General features: G+C 54.3%; 2 protein-coding genes across 4 annotated transcripts; both read left to right on the plus strand.

Annotated features, from left to right (window-relative positions):
* Nucleotides 1-659: 659 nt before the first annotated feature.
* Nucleotides 660-1967, plus strand: CHCHD1 (coiled-coil-helix-coiled-coil-helix domain containing 1). Its single transcript, XM_035021813.1, has 3 exons — nucleotides 660-829; nucleotides 952-1070; nucleotides 1670-1967. The coding sequence occupies exons 1-3, from the start codon at nucleotides 706-708 to the stop codon at nucleotides 1778-1780; spliced, it is 354 nt and encodes a 117-aa protein (XP_034877704.1). The 5' UTR covers nucleotides 660-705; the 3' UTR covers nucleotides 1781-1967.
* A 1826-nt stretch (nucleotides 1968-3793) lies between these two features.
* Nucleotides 3794-18285, plus strand: ZSWIM8 (zinc finger SWIM-type containing 8). Of its 3 annotated transcripts, none has more exons than XM_035021827.1 (26): nucleotides 3794-4333; nucleotides 6630-6783; nucleotides 7035-7129; nucleotides 7319-7491; nucleotides 7668-7775; nucleotides 7891-7972; nucleotides 8107-8227; nucleotides 8466-8667; nucleotides 8787-8962; nucleotides 9335-10328; nucleotides 11081-11212; nucleotides 11353-11532; nucleotides 11635-11818; nucleotides 12030-12128; nucleotides 12717-12841; nucleotides 13527-13767; nucleotides 13866-14024; nucleotides 14121-14349; nucleotides 14526-14815; nucleotides 14975-15198; nucleotides 15764-16252; nucleotides 16481-16664; nucleotides 16785-16961; nucleotides 17132-17251; nucleotides 17508-17686; nucleotides 17808-18285. In XM_035021827.1, exons 1-26 carry the CDS (start codon nucleotides 4126-4128, stop codon nucleotides 18009-18011), a joined length of 5529 nt encoding a protein of 1842 aa, XP_034877718.1. In that variant the 5' UTR covers nucleotides 3794-4125; the 3' UTR covers nucleotides 18012-18285. The 3 variants fall into 3 exon arrangements, with proteins under 3 accessions (XP_034877718.1, XP_034877727.1, XP_034877737.1); XM_035021836.1 differs by having other exon boundaries at nucleotides 16481-16640; XM_035021846.1 differs by having other exon boundaries at nucleotides 16481-16640; nucleotides 17576-17686.
* Nucleotides 18286-18292: the final 7 nt, after the last annotated feature.

Here is an 18292-nt window from a genome sequence, read left to right on the forward strand (position 1 = left end):
CTGTTTAAATGAGCCTAACTTGGGGCGCCTGGGTGGCTCAGTCGGTTAAGCATCTGCCTTCAGCTCAGGTCATGATCTCAGGGTCCTGGGATCAAGCCCCACATAGGGCTCCCTGCTCAGCGGGGAATCTGCTTCTCCCTCTGTGCTCTCCTTCTCTCTCTCTCTTTCTCAAATAAATAAATAAAAAATCTTAAAAAAAAAAAATAAACGAGCCTAACTTTTCTTTACGGTTTTGGGGTGGTTTTAAAGGTCGTAAGATCCAACAGTTCTTGAAAACTCGTCAAAATATAATAAGAATCTGTCCCAACCTAACATCTTAAAGTCTCATATTTTGATTCGCTCCCATACTCTGCCCTTGCCTATGTCAATCATCCTCTAGTTCAGCCGGCTACCACCATAAACGAGTGTCCTATTTATCGGGTCCTTTCCAGGATGTTCCCGGCCTAATACCGCCCGGAGCCCTCAGGGCCCGGTAGCCCACAAAAGAGCGGTCTCGGTCAGCGGACGAGCCCCAAAGACTCTCCTCCTAACCTGCACACAGGTCTTGAACAACCGATGTTGGATTCCCTCATCGGGTCTACAGGGCCAAAAGAGCAAGCTGGCCTCCCAGCTTCCCGCAGGTTGCGCGCCTAGACTCGTCGAGCTCGTAGGGGTCACGCAGGGTCACGCACGGCGACGCAGAGCCTGCCGGGAGTTCGGTGCGCAATGGCGACGCCCAGCCTGCGGGGTCGCCTACCGCGGCTGGGAAACCCCCGGAAGCCTATACTGAAGCCCAACAAGCCCCTCATCCTAGCTAACCGTGTTGGGGAACGACGCCGGGAGAAGGGCGGTGAGCAGTCGGAGCCAGGGAGGCTCCAGAGCGGAAGCCGGAGGGATGCACGGGGCGGCTGGGTGGGAGGGCTGAAGGTAAGGGTTTCCTTGTGACTGAGGGTTCTCGTTCTGCTCCTCCAGAGGCGACTTGTATTACAGAGATGTCGTTGATGATGGCGTGTTGGAAGCAGAATGAATTCCGCGACCAAGCGTGCAGAAAAGAGATCCAGGATTTCTTCGATTGTGCTTCGAGGGCTGAGGTGACAGAAGGCTCTTAGGGTGTCCTCTTCGGAGGAGAGTGGGGCGGGGATACCAGTAATTGTTCTCCTCGCCTCTTGCTAGGTGATAGGAAGTCCTTATTTTAAAAAGGCGAGGAAAGTTGTGGGAGCGATTTCACTCACGCCACAGTGGAAAAAGTCATGTTTTGAAGGCATTACGATCTTGAGCGATCTGTTTCACTGCTCTAAGCTTTAGCTATACCAGATGTAAAAGGAGGTTAATATTAATACCCACCTTACAGAATGTTGTGAGTGTTAAATGAAGGAATGAATGGGAAAATCATTTTATAAAAGTTAAAGTGCCGCTCAAATAGACATTATTGTCTGAAATAGAGCTAAAGATAGTGAAGGGCAGGTTATTTGGATTTTAGCCTAAAATTAATTGCTAGCTCGCATGGTAGCTTCAGGTCATCCAGTCATCTTTAGGTTCCACGTCCCTTTTGAAAGGGGACTGGGTAGATGACACAGATATTTCCAGGCTGGTTAATATATTAATGTGCTTTGTGGCATTGTGAGAACTATTGGCCTAGGTCAGGATAAACTGTAGAGCTGTCATTTTTGTTTTTGTTCTGTCTTTTCAGGGAGCCCGAAAGATGCAATCAATCCAGGGCACAGGAGAATCTGGGGATTTACCCCCCAAGAAACTGAATAAGTTGTTACAGAGATTTCCTAACAAATCTCATGTCAGTTGAAAATGGAGAAGCATTTTCTATGACTGGACTGTAGCTACTGAGAACTATGCAGAGGTGTTTTAGAGACGTTTACACTGCCATGCTCTATTTGAAAGGTGAAAGGAGGCAAGACACCTTTTTCACCCTTTGGAATCATTGTCAGGATGGAAGTTATGCTTTATCTTGAAATAAAATCCTCTAAAGAGAACTTGGCCTTTGTTGTAGATTAGGTTCTCCCTCCATCCTTGAACTCTGTATCCTCCATGAGACTGGAAGCTCTTTGCTCTCTGATTTGCCCCAGGAGCAGGACAGATTTATTCTTGTTCTGCATTTGAAGTCCTTACACCATTTAGTATCCTTGCCTTTGGATGCAATAAGGGAGTTGAAGTTTGCCTATATGCAGAGTTTTTTTGTCATCATTCGTAAGTATTTAGTGACTGCCTATTTTGTGCATAGCCCCTGCAAGATGCTCCCAGAATAATCAGAAGTTCACAAACTGGTGCACAAAGTTACTACAGATGTATTTTATTTAGCCAACACAATTAAAAATTTCTTTTTGAATTAGATGACCACCTTCAAAAATAGGAAAGATGTCATTAAAAATCCACTTTGGAGCTTTCCATTAAAAAAAAAAAAAAAGGATCTGGCAACACCAATTTCTTATTCCTGCATGGCAATAATCGTGTAGAACTGATTATCATTTGTCTCTATTCTCCATACCTGGAGAATACCTGGCATTGGCCTCTCTCAAATGGTGAAACTTAAACTTATTTGGCAGTTATCTTCTTTGTGTATCACCTGTTCATTCTCATTAAGTTATCCACCTAGTTGCTAAAGGTATTAACTTCTGTGACCCCTTGATATTAGAAAGAATTGTATAGTATTTTATGTATACTCTGCCCTTTCAGGCATAACTAACTTAACCTTTCCTATATACGTTAGAGCATTAAATAGACAAAGGGATCAGTGAGGTTTCTAAATCTCCATTGGGATAATTATTCAGATAAAGAAGGGGTCTTGCCTCCCTGACCCCCACAGCTACCTCTTCCTATAGTCCTCATTCCCCCTGGGTATGGCACTGGGCAGTTGCCTGGTTCCACAGCTGAGGCTTTTAGCGGTAGGAAGAAGCTCAGTGCTTAGGCACTTTGGACTGGACTTAGGAGTTCTTAACCTAGGGTCAGTAGATTCCCAGTAAGAGGTCTGTGGACATGAATGGGAAACAAATTTTATCTTTAGCCACAACTGAAATTTAGTATTTCAGTTAAGACTGAGGGAAACAAACCCAGTATCAGCAATATCTATGTGAAATCATATTTTCATATAGTAGGTTGCAGATACCTCAATATTGTACCCATCACTAGCTTCAAAATTATGGTAGTTATTACACTTGCTGCTGGATCTTACTTAATGTGTAAATAAAGAAGTATTACTATGTTACAAATTTGTTTTATTATTTTTAAAATTGTATTTCGACATAATTGGTTTCCTTTGTAATTTTTCTTTTTATTTTGTGCACTTACAATCTGAGAAGGGTGTCTATATAGAGACTTCACCAGGCTGCCAAAGGGTCCGTAGCACAAAAAAAAAGCTAAAACATCTGAACTCAAAGGACCCACTGACAAAACAGTACAACCATTCCTGAAATCAAGTGCATTCTTTTCGCGGTGCTTCCCTGGTGAGACCCTGTAACAACTCTGATGGAATGCAGGCTTCTGGACTACAACTCCCAGGAGGTGATGCGGCCCCAGGGCCTATCCGGAGTTAAAACAATAACTCCACCCAATAGTTCCTGTGTTATCGCTTGACAGCCTACGATTCCCGGCATTCATGGCGGCTGTTTATTCCTTGGGGACACTATGGACGCCGAGTTATTGCTGGGATCTGTAGTCATTTCATATACCTCTGGGGGTTGGCTTCCTCTTACGGTATCTGAGGCTGGGTTCGAGAAAAAAAGGCAGGAAATGCAGCAATTAAACAAACAGGTCCTCTACATCTGCCCGTACCGGGTCCGGTTCCCAAGCGCGTGAGGGCGGAAGTGGTGGTGGCCGGCGCGGCCGGAAGTTCAGATCAGCTGATGGGGGAGGCGGCGCCGCAGCCGCCTAGAGGCCCCGGCTGCCGAGCGCTTCGTCCGGGCCCTGAGTCTCGGATACTGGCCACGATCCCCGTTCGCACCTCGCAGTTGGGCGAGGCCCGGTTCCATATCCCTTCCAGGCTTGAGATCCTCGTCCGGCACGGCCGCCCTGAGCGCCCCGGCCACCCCCAGCCCCGGCTCGCCCCTCAGGCCCCGGGCCTCCCCTCAGCCCCCGGCCGGCGGCCCAGGCCCCGGATCCGCGGGGGGGGACCCGGCCCCGGGGGGTGCAGGCCCCATGGAGCTGATGTTCGCGGAATGGGAGGACGGAGAGCGCTTTTCATTCGAGGATTCGGACCGCTTTGAGGAGGATTCGCTCTGTTCCTTCATCTCCGAGGCCGAGAGCCTCTGCCAGAACTGGCGGGGATGGCGCAAACAGTCCGCGGGGCCCAATTCCCCCACTGGCGGCGGTGGCGGAGGTGGCAGTGGCGGTACCAGAATGCGAGGTGAGGGTGAGCGGAGGGGGAAGGGAGCGGGCTGGCTCTGCTCAGGCCTTGCTGGGGAGCTGTCCCTGCTCGGGAGCTGTCCCGGACCGCGAGCTGTCCCAAGCCCAGAACGGACTTCTGAATTCGCTTTTCCAGTCTTCCTGGGGTTGGCTTCTCCACACCAGCGTGTGTGTGTGTGTGTGTGTGTGTGTGTTGGAGTGATGGCTGGGAAATCCTGGGTTCGATAGGATTAGCGACAGAAAGTAGATCTTTTGTGGTTCATTTGCCTTAGAGATGGGGTAGGAGAAAAAACTCGTCTGACTTGGGAATACTCACCGAGTTCAGCGTGGCGAGCCAGAAAATAGAAGAGAAGGTGGGTAAGAGGTGGACTGTGAAGAAGGGACCACTTGAGGTGTGTCAGTTCCATTGTAAAGTGCATCGGGAGCTTCCTCTTAAGGGTGATGACCATCTCTGATCCTGGCTACACCAGGAAGGGATTCCATCCAGAGGAAAGTGGAGGTGAACTGGCCTGTGAGAAGAGATTCCACAGTTACATAGGTTCACATCAGAGGCTTGGTTCTGGGCCATATTGAACATCTGTCAGGAGCCGAGGCTGGGACCACTGGATTAGAGCCTTAGATTTCTATCATCTGGGGCCCGGGGAAGAGTGTAGGTAATTGGCTCTAGAGTCTCCATAAGAAACACTCTTCCTGCTTTTTTGCTGTAAGCTTCTTTCATCCTTGGGTCTTTCAGTGAATTAACTGATTAGTGCTGTGAAGACTTTTCCTTTTATTAAAGGGGATTGAGGGGAGAGTGATGATAAGTGACGCTCCATAGGCTCAAGACTCACCACATCCTTTCCCTGCCTTCCTCATGGCACAGTTTTTGTCCTGGTCCTCAGTGCAAGCTGACTTTTTTCAGCAGTTGGGGTTGTGATTCTACTCCGGCCATTCCAAGAGTCCTGTTTTCCAAACTGCCCTACAGAAATTTTTAGCACCCCTCTGGGACAGAGAGAAATGTACACATGTCACTTGTTAGGAGTGGTAGTGTTCAACTTCAGTTGGAGAGATGGCATATGTTCTGTGTACACAGACCCACAGGCCCACAAAGATCATAGGCAGTTTCACTGTGGGTCTTCTGTGGTCTCTTTGCTTCTTTCACATTTGCATGTGTGGGTAGTCTTGGGGTTTAGAGCTCCTTCACTTTGAGGGAAGTAACCAAAGTCATGTTGGTGAACATTCTCAGCATACCAATATCTTCCTGAATAGGTTAAGATCTAGGAAAGCCTGTCCTTCCCCAAGCCCCCTGCCATCCCGGGCTATCCTCAGTTGCTCACTTGTGAAATAAGGAGATTAACTTTTTTAAAAAAGGTTCTTTCAGCTCCATGATTTTCTGATCTTTCTTCTAATCTGACTAGCAATTTGTGGAGATATGTATGCAGTCTATTGTGTTTCACCACTTTTTTATTAAAACAGTGTAGGAGGGGCGCCTAGGGTGGCTCAGTTGGTTAAGCGACTGCCTTCGGTTCAGGTCATGATCCTGGAGTCCCGGGATCGAGTCCCACATCGGGCTTCCTGCTCAGCGGGGGGTCTGCTTCTCCCTCTGACCCTCTTCCCTCTCGTGCTCTCTGTCTCTCATTCTCTCTCTCAAATAAATAAATAAAAATAAAATCTTTAAAAACAGTGTAGGAAGGCTTGAGTGGCAATTCCATCCTGCTCCAGGTGATAACAGGTTCCCCTGGGATAACCCATCTTCCCCCCATCCCATCTTCCCAGGCTTCCATTGTAGGAAGCCAAGGTTCAGGTGTGCCAAAGGACATGCAGCCTCTCTTAACTCCTCTGGGCTCTGGCCCATCCTCACTCCTTGGGTAGAGGTTTAGAGTCATCTAGAGAAAAAGGGATAGTAAAAAAGCAATTAGAGAAGAGAATGTCAGAGGAGAGACATTAACAACGTAATATGAATCTAAAGTGCTAGGTATAAGGGAAATTAGATGCCGAGCCATGTGAGAGGGGTTACCTGCTAGGATCCTGGAACACACCTGTTTGGCCAGGAGTTTCTGGGATATCCCTGGTATCTTCTGTTCTAGACCTTAGGTAGCGGGCTGTGGGCTGCGGTTGATTAGCTCCCCACCCCCAGATGGGAGGCTTAAGGGTTAATGTATCCTAACAGGAGGGTCCCTTGGTTTTTTATCCAGCTCTCCCCTTCCTTTCATAGTGAAGTGGGGCCCAAGAAGTGAGGCACTGGCATTGGTGCCAAGTAATCGTGGCCCTTTTCATTTCCCCTTCTCTTTACCCTCACCCAAACATTTGTTTCCAAGATGGACTGGTGATCCCATTGGTGGAGCTATCAGCAAAGCAGGTGGCATTTCATATCCCATTTGAAGTGGTGGAGAAAGTTTATCCCCCGGTGCCTGAGCAGCTACAGCTCCGAATTGCTTTTTGGAGCTTCCCTGAGAATGAAGAGGATATCCGGTGAGGCTAAAGGACTGATGGTGGGGAGTGGGTCCTGATATTCCACACTGTGTACTGGGCTTCGTACAGAACAAAGGAGATACTGTACTGGGGGGCTGTGGTAAGAAGAAGACGAGGGGAGGAGAGTGCCTGGGATTTTCCCCCAGAGGGAGTGACACTGGGGAGAGAGTGCCCAGGGCGTGGGGGTCTCTGACGGGGTCTCTAGAAGGCTATTTGCTGAGTTGTGCCCGTGTCCTCCTCCTCACCCCCAGGCTGTATTCGTGCCTCGCCAACGGCAGTGCAGATGAGTTTCAGCGAGGGGATCAGCTGTTCCGCATGAGGGCTGTGAAGGACCCACTGCAGATAGGTAAGGGTGCCCTCGTGCCCTGTGCGGGCCCCGCCCCGCCCCCCCAACTCCTCCCATCCCCTGTGTTAGGAATGAAGGACCTACTGCAAGAAGCCAGAGCAGGTTGTCAGAATAACTGCAGGGCCAGGGGTGCGGGCGGAGAGTGATGTCTTGATGGCTCTCCCTGACCATACCCATGTTTCTCCCCAGGGTTCCACCTGAGTGCTACAGTGGTGCCACCTCAGATGGTCCCCCCCAAAGGGGCCTACAACGTGGCTGTGATGTTTGACCGCTGTCGGGTCACTTCCTGCAGCTGCACCTGTGGGGCTGGGGCCAAATGGTGCACTCACGTCGTGGCACTCTGTCTCTTCCGCATCCACAACGTGAGGCCCTCCCAATTTATCCCGGCCCTATCCTACGCTCCATCCCCCCCTTCTCTGCTGCATGCCTGGCCACAATGTGAGCCCCCTCGCCTCCCTTAATCTGCCTGTCTTTCCCCAGCTCCAGCGTCAGCAAGCCTTTTCTCAGCTTGTTCTCTTTCTCTCTGTGTCCCATTCAGGCTTCTGCAGTCTGCCTGCGTGCCCCAGTCTCAGAATCCCTGTCTCGGCTGCAGAGGGACCAGCTGCAGAAGTTTGCTCAGTACCTCATCAGTGAGCTCCCTCAGCAGGTGAGTGAGGATGGCCGTCCCTCCTCCAACTCCAAGCTCCGGGACCGCATATAAGTCTTCACGGTAGACCAGTGCCTCCTTGGGTCACCCGCGCCTTTGTCCCTTTCCCTGTCAGATCCTCCCCACAGCCCAGCGTCTTCTGGATGAACTCCTCTCTTCCCAGTCAACAGCCATCAATACGGTGTGTGGGGCCCCCGGTGAGTGTGGAGAGAAGGAAGGGCGGTAGGAAGGAAGAAAGCGGGTCGTGCAGAGCAGCACTTCCTCAAAACTTGCTGTTGTCAGGCGAATCCAGGTCCCTGTCTCTAGGTAACTGACTGCCTATCACCCCCAGACCCCACAGCAGGGCCCTCTGCCTCTGACCAGAGTACCTGGTATTTGGATGAATCGACACTCACTGACAACATCAAGAAGACACTGCACAAGTTCTGTGGACCCTCGCCTGTGGTCTTCAGGTAAATTGGATCTCTTGACGCCTGTGTCTGCGGCAGAAGGGAGCGTCCCTCAGGCTGTTGACAGATCCTCTGTTCTGTGAATACCCGTACTTCAAGAATTTTTGTCCTGGACATCCTTTCCCCCTACACCCTGTATTTTGGGTCGGGACCCCTTTTGTGTCAAAGCCCTGGTGCACTTTGACCCGTTGAAGGCGGCCCCATCTCAGGGTGAGCATTTTCCACTCCCCTGCCTTCACAGTGATGTGAACTCCATGTACCTGTCTTCCACGGAGCCTCCAGCTGCTGCTGAATGGGCATGTCTGCTGCGCCCTCTGAGGGGCCGCGAGCCAGAGGGTGTCTGGAACCTGCTTAGCATTGTGCGGGAGATGTTCAAACGGAGGGACAGCAATGCTGCCCCCTTGTTGGAAATCCTCACCGACCAGTGCCTCACCTATGAGCAGGTAACCCTCCAGAGTTGGCTAGGCCCATCGTGGCTCATTTCCTCCTTCCCTGGACCTCATTCCCCTCTTGCTGACAGGGGCGCTGCGGAGGGCCGCTCTATCTTTCTCTCTGTTTGCAGATAACAGGTTGGTGGTACAGCGTGCGCACGTCCGCCTCTCACAGCAGTGCCAGTGGGCACACGGGCCGTAGCAACGGGCAGTCCGAGGTGGCAGCCCACGCGTGTGCCAGCATGTGTGACGAGATGGTCACGCTGTGGAGGCTGGCTGTTTTGGACCCTGCACTCAGCCCCCAGCGGTGAGTCTCTCCCCGGGCTCGCCACAGCGCGGATGCTGGGCCCGCCCAGGACAGAGCCTGCGCTCATGTCCTGCGCACACGCAAATGTGCTGTTCTTCTAGCCCTGGGGAGATGGCAGGTGCTGAGCAGCAGGGTTACCAGTGACTTCGGAGTCCTTTCTCTGAGCGGCTTTCTCCCTTCCCTCCCCTAAGTAGCTCCCACTTTGCCAAGTACCCGAGTGTTGGAGTGATGTGTGTGGGCTGGCGCAAGAAGTGCTTCCCTCGGCCCTTCCGCGGGCCCCTCTTCTGGGGCTTACGCCTGCTCTGTCTCCCCCCATCCCTTCTCAGGGCGGAAAGCAGCCTCCCTGCAGCCTCCCCACCTTTGTTCCCACAGCCGCCGGGAACTGTGTGCGCAGCTACGCCAGTGGCAGCTAAAGGTGATTGAGAACGTGAAGCGGGGACAACACAAAAAGACCCTGGAGCGGCTCTTCCCCGGCTTCCGGCCGGCGGTGGAGGCCTGCTACTTCAACTGGGAAGAGGCCTACCCACTTCCCGGTGTCACCTACAGCGGCACTGACCGGAAGCTGGCGCTGTGCTGGGCCCGGGCCCTGCCGCCTCGGCCCGGCGCCTCCCGATCCGGGGGCCTGGAGGAATCCCGGGAGCGGCCCCGAGCTCTTCCTTCTGAGCCCGCTGTGCGGCCCAAGGAGCCTGGGGCCAAGCGCAAGGGATTGGGTGAGGGGGTCCCCTCGTCGCAGCGGGGGCCCCGCCGCCTCTCTGCTGAGGGGGGAGATAAGGCTCTGCATAAGATGGGTCCAGGTGGGGGCAAAGCCAAGGCCCTGGGTGGGGCTGGCAGTGGGGGCAAGGGCCCAGCAGGCGGTGGGAGCAAGCGGCGGCTGAGCAGTGAAGACAGCTCCCTGGAGCCAGACCTGGCCGAGATGAGCCTGGATGACAGCAGCCTGGCCCTGGGTGCAGAGGCCAGCACCTTTGGTGGATTCCCTGAGAGCCCGCCACCCTGCCCTCCTCCCGGTGGCTCCCGAGGTCCTTCCACCTTCCTTCCTGAACCCCCAGATACTTACGAAGAAGATGGTGGTGTGTACTTCTCAGAAGGGCCCGAGCCTCCCACAGCTTCTGCGGGCCCCCGTGGCCTATTGCCTGGGGAGGTCTGTACCCGGGACGACCTCCCTTCCACAGATGAGAGTGGCAATGGGCTCCCCAAAACCAAAGAGGCAGCCACTGCAGTCGGAGAGGAGGATGATGACTACCAGGCATATTATCTGAATGCCCAGGATGGGGCTGGGGGCGAGGAAGAGAAGGCCGAGGGCGGGGCCGGGGAGGAGCACGACCTGTTTGCTGGGCTGAAGCCGCTGGAACAGGAGAGCCGCATGGAGGTGAGGAGGAGGGGGCTTCTTAGCCACAGCTGGGAGCGGGGCCAGCTGGCTGTAGTTGGGGGTGTCAGGATGTAGCAAGGCCGTTAGAATCCGGTAGTGGGCTCCTAACTGGCCTCCCTGCCTGCAGTCTCTTCTCTTCACTGCTTCCATATTGATTTTCCTGAACTGTCTGATGGTGTGACTCGGATACTTAAAAGTCTCCAGCATTTCTCACTGCCCTCAGTTTAAAATTGAAGGTCCTTGGCATGACCTGTGAGGCTTCACTTGGTCTGATCTTTGCATGCTTCTCCAGACTCATCTAGCCATTCTGTCTTTTTACTGGCCAGCTGAACCATTCCTCTAGCTTGCCATGCTTTCTCTTGCATCCTTACATTTGCACAGATTGGCCTTTCTGCCTAGAATGTTCTTCCCTCACCTTACCTCCTGTTCCTTCTTCAGGTCTCAGATATCTTAGAGATCACTTCCTTGAGGAAGTTTTCCCTGAGATTGCTCCTCTGCCCCAGGCCCCAGTGAGCTATCTTACCCACCTGTTCCCCTCTTGACCTTTCCCAGGGGTAGCTGGCTTCACACTGGTTTGTGTGTTCGTGTGTTTGTTTCTGTGATCAGACTGTGAGTTCCCGTGGTCTACCCAAGACCAGTATAGGGCCTAGCATGTAGTAAGTACTCATGGGATGTTTGCCGCGTGAGTGAGTATGGTGTCCTGCCCCTGGAAGTTCGGGCTTCAACCTACGTGCTGCCCCTGTGCTCTCCAGGTACTGTTCGCCTGTGCTGAGGCCCTGCACGCGCACGGCTACAGCAGTGAGGCCTCCCGCCTCACCGTGGAGCTTGCCCAGGACCTGCTAGCCAACCCACCCGACCTCAAGGTAGAGCCGCCCCCTGCCAAGGTGAGAGACCCCCACCTACCTACCTCCTTCCCCACTTAGCCCTAACCCTCTTCTGTGCCGCACCCCAAGCGAGAGCCTCCTCCTCACTCCACCAAGATGAGTCAGATTCATCTGCCTGCCTCCTTGTACTTCCTCTTTAGGGCAAGAAGAACAAGGTATCTACGAGCCGTCAGACCTGGGTGGCTACCAACACCCTGACCAAGGCAGCCTTCCTGTTGACAGTGCTAAGTGAGCGTCCAGAGCACCACAACCTGGCCTTCCGAGTTGGCATGTTTGCCTTGGAGCTACAGCGGCCCCCAGCTTCTACCAAGGCCTTGGAGGTCAGAGGTTCTGTCTGAGCCTTGCACTGCCCTCTCCTCAGAGCCTTGCAGCTCGACCTCCATCGAAGTAGTAGAGGTCTGAGCCCCTTCCTCTACTGATAGGTGAAGCTGGCCTACCAGGAGTCTGAGGTGGCTGCCCTGCTCAAGAAGATTCCTCTGGGTCCGAGTGAGATGAGTACCATGCGGTGCCGGGCAGAGGAGCTTCGGGAGGGGACGCTCTGTGACTATCGGCCTGTTTTGCCTCTCATGTTGGCCAGTTTCATCTTTGACGTTCTCTGTGCTCCAGGTATGGCGCACGACTCTACAGCAAGTAGGAATCTTGGGGTGGGAGTAGTTTTCTCTAAGGAGAAACCGAGAGCCCCAAGGCTCTGAATTGCCTTTAGGACCCATCAGGCAGCTTCCTGAGAGGTCTGGAATGATAAGGGTCTTGGGTTCCCCACATTTTGTTCTTTCCCATCATGCTTCTGTCTGGCTGACTTACTCCAACTTTTATCTAGTGGTTTCTCCCACGGGTTCCCGGCCTCCGAGTCGAAACTGGAACAACGAGATGCCTGGGGACGAGGAGCTGGGCTTTGAGGCAGCGGTTGCCGCCTTAGGTGAGTCTAGCGATATCTTGAGCACATCTGTGAACTGAGCCTGGCCCAGGCCATGAAGGGCGTGAGACATGGCCCTGTTCTGAAGGGGCTGTAGGGCAGCGGGACAGTCAGAGTGACACGGATGAGCCAAGTGGTGCCTGTGAGACAGCCAAGAATTAGGAACAAAATGTTTGCTATGGCTGTGGGGGGTTAGAAGGGCCGCGAAACAAAAATCTAGGAAGAGGACTCAGGGAGGGTGTAGAATAGGAAATGTAGGTTCAAAGGTCAGCTAAGTTTTTGACAGGGGGTTCAAAACACCACGAATAAAGACAAAGGGGCAGTTCAGTCTTGATCAGAGTGAGGACTCCTGCTTCCCTGAAGGGATGGCTATGCTGTGAAGGCAGAGTGGGCCAGGTCACGAAGGTCTCAAAAAGCAGGTCAGAGCTAAGGCTGGATGTCGTAGGCGATGGGGACCTTCCACAGGGGCTGTGGGTTGGACCAGAACTCCTTAGGTCATACGCTGGTGGCTCGGCAGCCCTGGCCTGTTCACCTTTGCTGTCTTGGGAGTTACGGCCATTCTCAGTCCCTGTGAGACCCTTCTTCTTACAGGTATGAAGACAACAGTGAGTGAGGCAGAGCATCCCCTCCTGTGTGAAGGCACACGTCGGGAGAAGGGTGACCTGGCACTAGCACTAATGATCACTTACAAGGATGACCAAGCCAAGCTCAAAAAGGTAGGGACTGAGGAACTGGGATTTTGACAGGCGGGGAGCAAATTTTACCACCTTTCTCCAGAATTCCAGGACAACGAGGAAAGGGCTATTCTGCTCATAGGAGATTAATGGAGAATCTTAGGGACACTTCATAAATAATAAGACCAAATTAGGGGGAGGGGGCAGTGGGTGGCTCAGTGAGCTGAGCGTTCAACTCTTGATTTCGGCTCAGGTCCTAATCTCAGGGTCGTGAGACTGAACTCCGTGTCGGGGTCTGTGCTGGGTGTGGGGTCTGCTTGGGAGTCTCTCTCCTCCCTCTGCCCCTCCCTGCTGCGCTTGTTTGCACATTCTCCCTCTAAAATGAAAAACAAAACTAAAAAAACCACCGCTAAAAAAGAAGACTACGACCAATGGTTCTCATAGGAGCGCTTGGGCAGGGGGTGGAGGAAGAGAAGCAGAGAGCATAAAATCAGTTATACATTTATTTCAATATTTATTGAATATCAATATACTCAGTCCTGGGATTGTTAGGATATCAAGATATGTAAGCCAGCCCCTATCTTGGGGGGGGGGGGCGGTTTCCTATGGTTGTAACTGGGGAAGCCTTCCTGAAGAGGTGGTATTAAGCTGTTTCAAAGAGAGAGGAAGGTAATAGACATAGAAGTCAGGAGATAAAGGGCATCTTGTCACTGCTTCTGTTCTCCAGATCTTAGACAAACTGTTGGACCGAGAGAGCCAGACGCATAAGCCCCAGACACTGAGTTCGTTCTACTCCTCCAGCCGCCCAGCCACAGCCAGCCAGAGGTCTCCCTCAAAGCATGGGGGCCCATCTGCCCCAGGGGCCCTGCAACCGCTGACCTCGGGCTCTGCAGGGCCTGCTCAGCCAGGGAGTGTGGCAGGGGCTGGGCCAGGCCCCACTGAGGGCTTCACAGAGAAGAATGTGCCTGGTGAGGTGGGGGCACTGGGCAGGGGGGATGAATGGTATGGAACCACGTTGGGGTCCCCTTTCCTGAGCTTATCCCAATGTCCTGTTTTCCCCACCTAGAAAGTTCCCCACATTCTCCCTGTGAGGGTCTCCCATCTGAGGCAGCTTTGACCCCAAGGCCAGAAGGGAAGGTTCCCAGCCGCCTGGCACTCGGCAGTCGTGGCGGCTACAATGGACGGGGCTGGGGCTCCCCAGGGCGGCCTAAGAAGAAACACACAGGTATGACAGCCTGTGGGATGATATGGAGGGAAGGAAATTCCTGAAGTCTGAACTCTGGAACTTCTGGCTTCTGAAGACTGACTTGTCTTTGGTTAGGCATGGCCAGCATTGACAGCAGTGCCCCTGAAACCACGTCGGATAGCTCCCCCACCTTAAGCCGGAGGCCACTTCGAGGGGGCTGGGCCCCTACCTCCTGGGGCCGAGGACAGGACAGTGACAGCATTAGCAGCTCTTCCTCGGACTCTCTGGGCTCGTCGTCGTCCAGTGGAAGTCGCCGGGCCAGTGCCAGTGGAGGGGCCCGGGCGAAGACCGTTGAAGTTGGCAGGTCAGTGGAAGAAGTCCCCGTCTCCTCTCATCTGGCCCCACCCTCAGAGCCACCCGCCTAGTGTCATCTAGCTGTCATTCCCCCAGGGACCCCACTTGCCCTGGGCTCTCCCAACCCACCTGGATACCCATTTCAGAGAAACCCCAATCCCCGTCCCTACCCCATCGCCCCTTTAGGTACAAGGGCCGCCGTCCCGAGAGTCATGCCCCCCATGTACCCAATCAGCCATCAGAGGCAGCTGCACACTTCTACTTCGAGTTGGCGAAGACGGTGCTGATCAAGGCGGGGGGCAACAGCAGCACTTCCATTTTCACACATCCATCTTCCTCAGGGGGCCACCAGGGTCCTCACCGCAACCTGCATCTTTGCGCCTTCGAGATTGGGCTTTATGCCCTTGGCCTGCACAACTTTGTTTCTCCCAACTGGCTCTCACGTACTTATTCTTCCCACGTTTCCTGGATTACAGGTAAACCCAGTGTCTTGACTTGGCTTTGGGAGGGGGCGTTAACTGATAGAGTGGAGAGTCTTATCCTTGTGGAATTACCGATCGGATAGGAGACACCATTCCCGCTCCCCAGCAGTGCCCATACTAACCCCATGCTGATTTTTGCTCCTTTCCCTGAAGGCCAGGCAATGGAGATTGGCAGTGCAGCTCTGACTATACTGGTAGAATGCTGGGATGGACACCTGACACCCCCTGAGGTTGCATCCCTGGCTGACAGGGCGTCACGGGCACGAGACTCCAATATGGTGAGGGCAGCAGCGGAGCTAGCCCTAAGCTGCCTGCCTCATGCCCATGCGTTGAACCCCAATGAGATCCAGCGGGCCCTGGTGCAGTGCAAGGAGCAGGTATTTCTACAGGCAATCTGGGGACCTGCTTTGAGGCATCTGGGCAGGGGCATGGGGCATGGGGCAAACGAACGGTCCAGCTCTTGATTGCCGTATCCCGAAGTTCACAAATTACCTAGTTTGTCCTGAAATGGTGATACTTGACATATTAATGCACTTTCACATCCATTACTTCTTTTACTTTATAACTCCGAGATCAGGATTATTCCTGTATTATAGATAAGGAAATGAAGGCCTACACTTTAGGGACCAAGGTGATCACCAGGCTGAAATCCTTAGGGCAGGCTTTGGGGAGATAGTGGAAGTGGATGGGAGGGAGTGGCTAAGTTAGTCTGGAACTGGGACTATAACCTGGGTCTTCTGCTGGTCAGCAGGTGTTTGTTCAGTGTGTGTGTGAAGCATTCATTGCTCTGACACAGACTCTGAGCATTGGCCCTGACCTCTGATGCCTCCCCGGGACCCGGGACCCGGGACCCGGCCAATTCAGAGGGACACGCTGGAATGTCATTTAAAACCATGCCTGAGTACAGCCCCTCCCCCTTAACCCTCTGCCCCTCCCTTCCAGGATAACCTGATGCTGGAGAAGGCCTGCATGGCGGTGGAAGAGGCGGCTAAGGGTGGGGGTGTATACCCCGAAGTGTTGTTTGAGGTTGCTCACCAGTGGTTCTGGCTCTATGAGCAGACAGCAGGTGGCTCATCCACAGCCCGTGAAGCGGCTACAAGCTGTAGTGCCGGTGGGATCAGGGCAGCTGGGGAGGCTGGGCGGGGGCTGCCTGAGGGCAGGGGGGGCCCAGGGACTGAGCCGGTTACAGTGGCAGCGGCAGCAGTGACAGCAGCAGCCACAGTGGTGCCAGTCATCTCAGTGGGGTCCAGTTTATACCCAGGTCCAGGACTGGGGCATGGTCATTCCCCTGGCCTGCACCCCTACACTGCTCTACAGCCCCACCTGCCCTGCAGCCCTCAGTACCTCACCCACCCAGCTCACCCTGCCCACCCAATGCCTCATATGCCCCGGCCTGCCGTCTTCCCTGTGCCCAGCTCTGCATACCCACAGGTGAGACCAGTGTTCCGCTGGGGGGCAGGGGGCGGGGGCTGGGCATTGGGAGTTCATGTGGGGTTGGAGTGGGGTACCCTGGGAGAACAACAGGGCTGTCCTGGTGAGGTGGTGGAGGTCTGGGGGACCCAGGCTAACTAAGATAAGAAATGTAGGGACACCCAGTTGTGGGCCAAAGGGGGAGAGACGCATCTTAGTATCATTTCCTTCTCTTCTCCCTGTCTTTAGGGTGTGCATCCTGCCTTCTTGGGGGCTCAGTACCCTTACTCAGTGACTCCCCCCTCACTTGCTGCCACTGCTGTGTCTTTCCCCGTCCCTTCCATGGCACCCATCACAGTACATCCCTACCACACAGAGCCAGGGCTCCCACTGCCCACCAGTGTGGCCTGTGAGTTGTGGGGACAGGGAACAGGTGAATGGAGGGGAGGTACACTGGGCAGGGGAGATGGGGGAGGAACCCTCTCTGTCCCTTTGTGGGCTGTGAGTTGCTCATACGACTTTCGTTCCCCTCCCCGCCGCCGCCCCCACCCAGTGAGCAGTGTCCATCCAGCATCCACGTTTCCAGCCATCCAGGGTGCCTCGTTGCCGGCCCTGACTACACAGCCCAGCCCTCTGGTGAGCGGGGGGTTTCCACCACCCGAGGAGGAGACACACAGTCAGCCTGTCAACCCACACAGCCTACACCACCTGCACGCTGCCTACCGTGTTGGTGAGAGGAGGACCCCTTCTGTGCCCCCACCTGCAGTTGTGCCTCAGGCTCTTCGGTGACCCCTCGCTCCCCACAGCTCTTCATTTGTTTACTGTGGGGTCAGGTGTACCAGGTTGGGGTAGAGGAGGAAAAGGATGTACCCCCACCATGTGCCCACCCTTTTCTCCCAGGAATGCTGGCACTGGAGATGCTGGGTCGCCGAGCACACAATGATCACCCCAACAACTTCTCCCGCTCCCCCCCCTACACTGATGATGTCAAATGGTTGCTGGGGCTGGCAGCAAAGCTGGGTAACACCTCCCCTCCCCAGGACCATTGTCCGCCCCCCACCCGCTTCCCCCACCTTCCTATCCCAGACCTCCTTCCTAGCTCTTGCTCAGAGTTGAGGCCTTGGTCGGGTATGTGTGCGTGCGCGGGGGGCGGGGGGTTACCTCAGCTCCTGGGGTGGAGGGCGGCTCTCTGCCAGGCCAGAGCTGAGAGAGGAGAGTTGGGTCCCTAGGGCAGAGGTGGCCACCCCCGTCTCATGCCCCTCCCCCTGCCCCCCAGGAGTGAACTACGTGCACCAGTTCTGTGTGGGGGCAGCCAAGGGGGTGCTGAGCCCGTTTGTGCTGCAGGAGATCGTCATGGAGACGCTGCAGCGGCTGAGCCCTGCTCATGCCCACAACCACCTGCGTGCCCCGGCCTTCCACCAACTGGTGCAGCGCTGCCAGCAGGCATACATGCAGGTGACAACCTAGGACGCGTGGAGGAGGGGGGAGTCCCTCCTGGGCAGGCAGGGAACCAATTCCCCCGCTTGCGGGGGAGGACGGGCCTGGTGCTGTGCTTAGTGGCTTCATCCTGTTCCAGTACATCCACCACCGCTTGATTCACCTGACCCCTGCCGACTACGACGACTTTGTGAATGCGATCCGCAGTGCCCGCAGCGCCTTCTGCCTGACACCCATGGGCATGATGCAGTTCAACGACATCCTGCAGAACCTCAAGCGCAGCAAACAGACCAAGGAGCTGTGGCAGCGGGTCTCACTCGAGATGACCACCTTCTCCCCATGAGTCTGGCCCCTCTAGGGTCCTATACAGGGACACAGGCCTGTGGCTATGGGGGCCCCTCACACAGAGGGAGTGAATCTTGGCTGGACAGATCATCCCCACTCAGTTCTCTGGTAGCCCAGACTGGCAGCTGCTCTTGGGCCGTAGCTTGGGGCCAAGATGTCTCAGACCCTAGAAACCTAGGGTTGGGGGAGACAGCCCTGTCTGGGAGGGGGCATTGGGTGGCCTCTGGTATTTATTTGGCATTTATAAATATATAAACTCCTTTTTTACTCTAGTCTGCC

Source organism: Mirounga leonina, unplaced genomic scaffold (assembly GCF_011800145.1).
Source record: "Mirounga leonina isolate KUSES-001 unplaced genomic scaffold, KU_Mleo_1.0 Mir_114, whole genome shotgun sequence".
NCBI lineage: Eukaryota > Metazoa > Chordata > Mammalia > Carnivora > Phocidae > Mirounga > Mirounga leonina.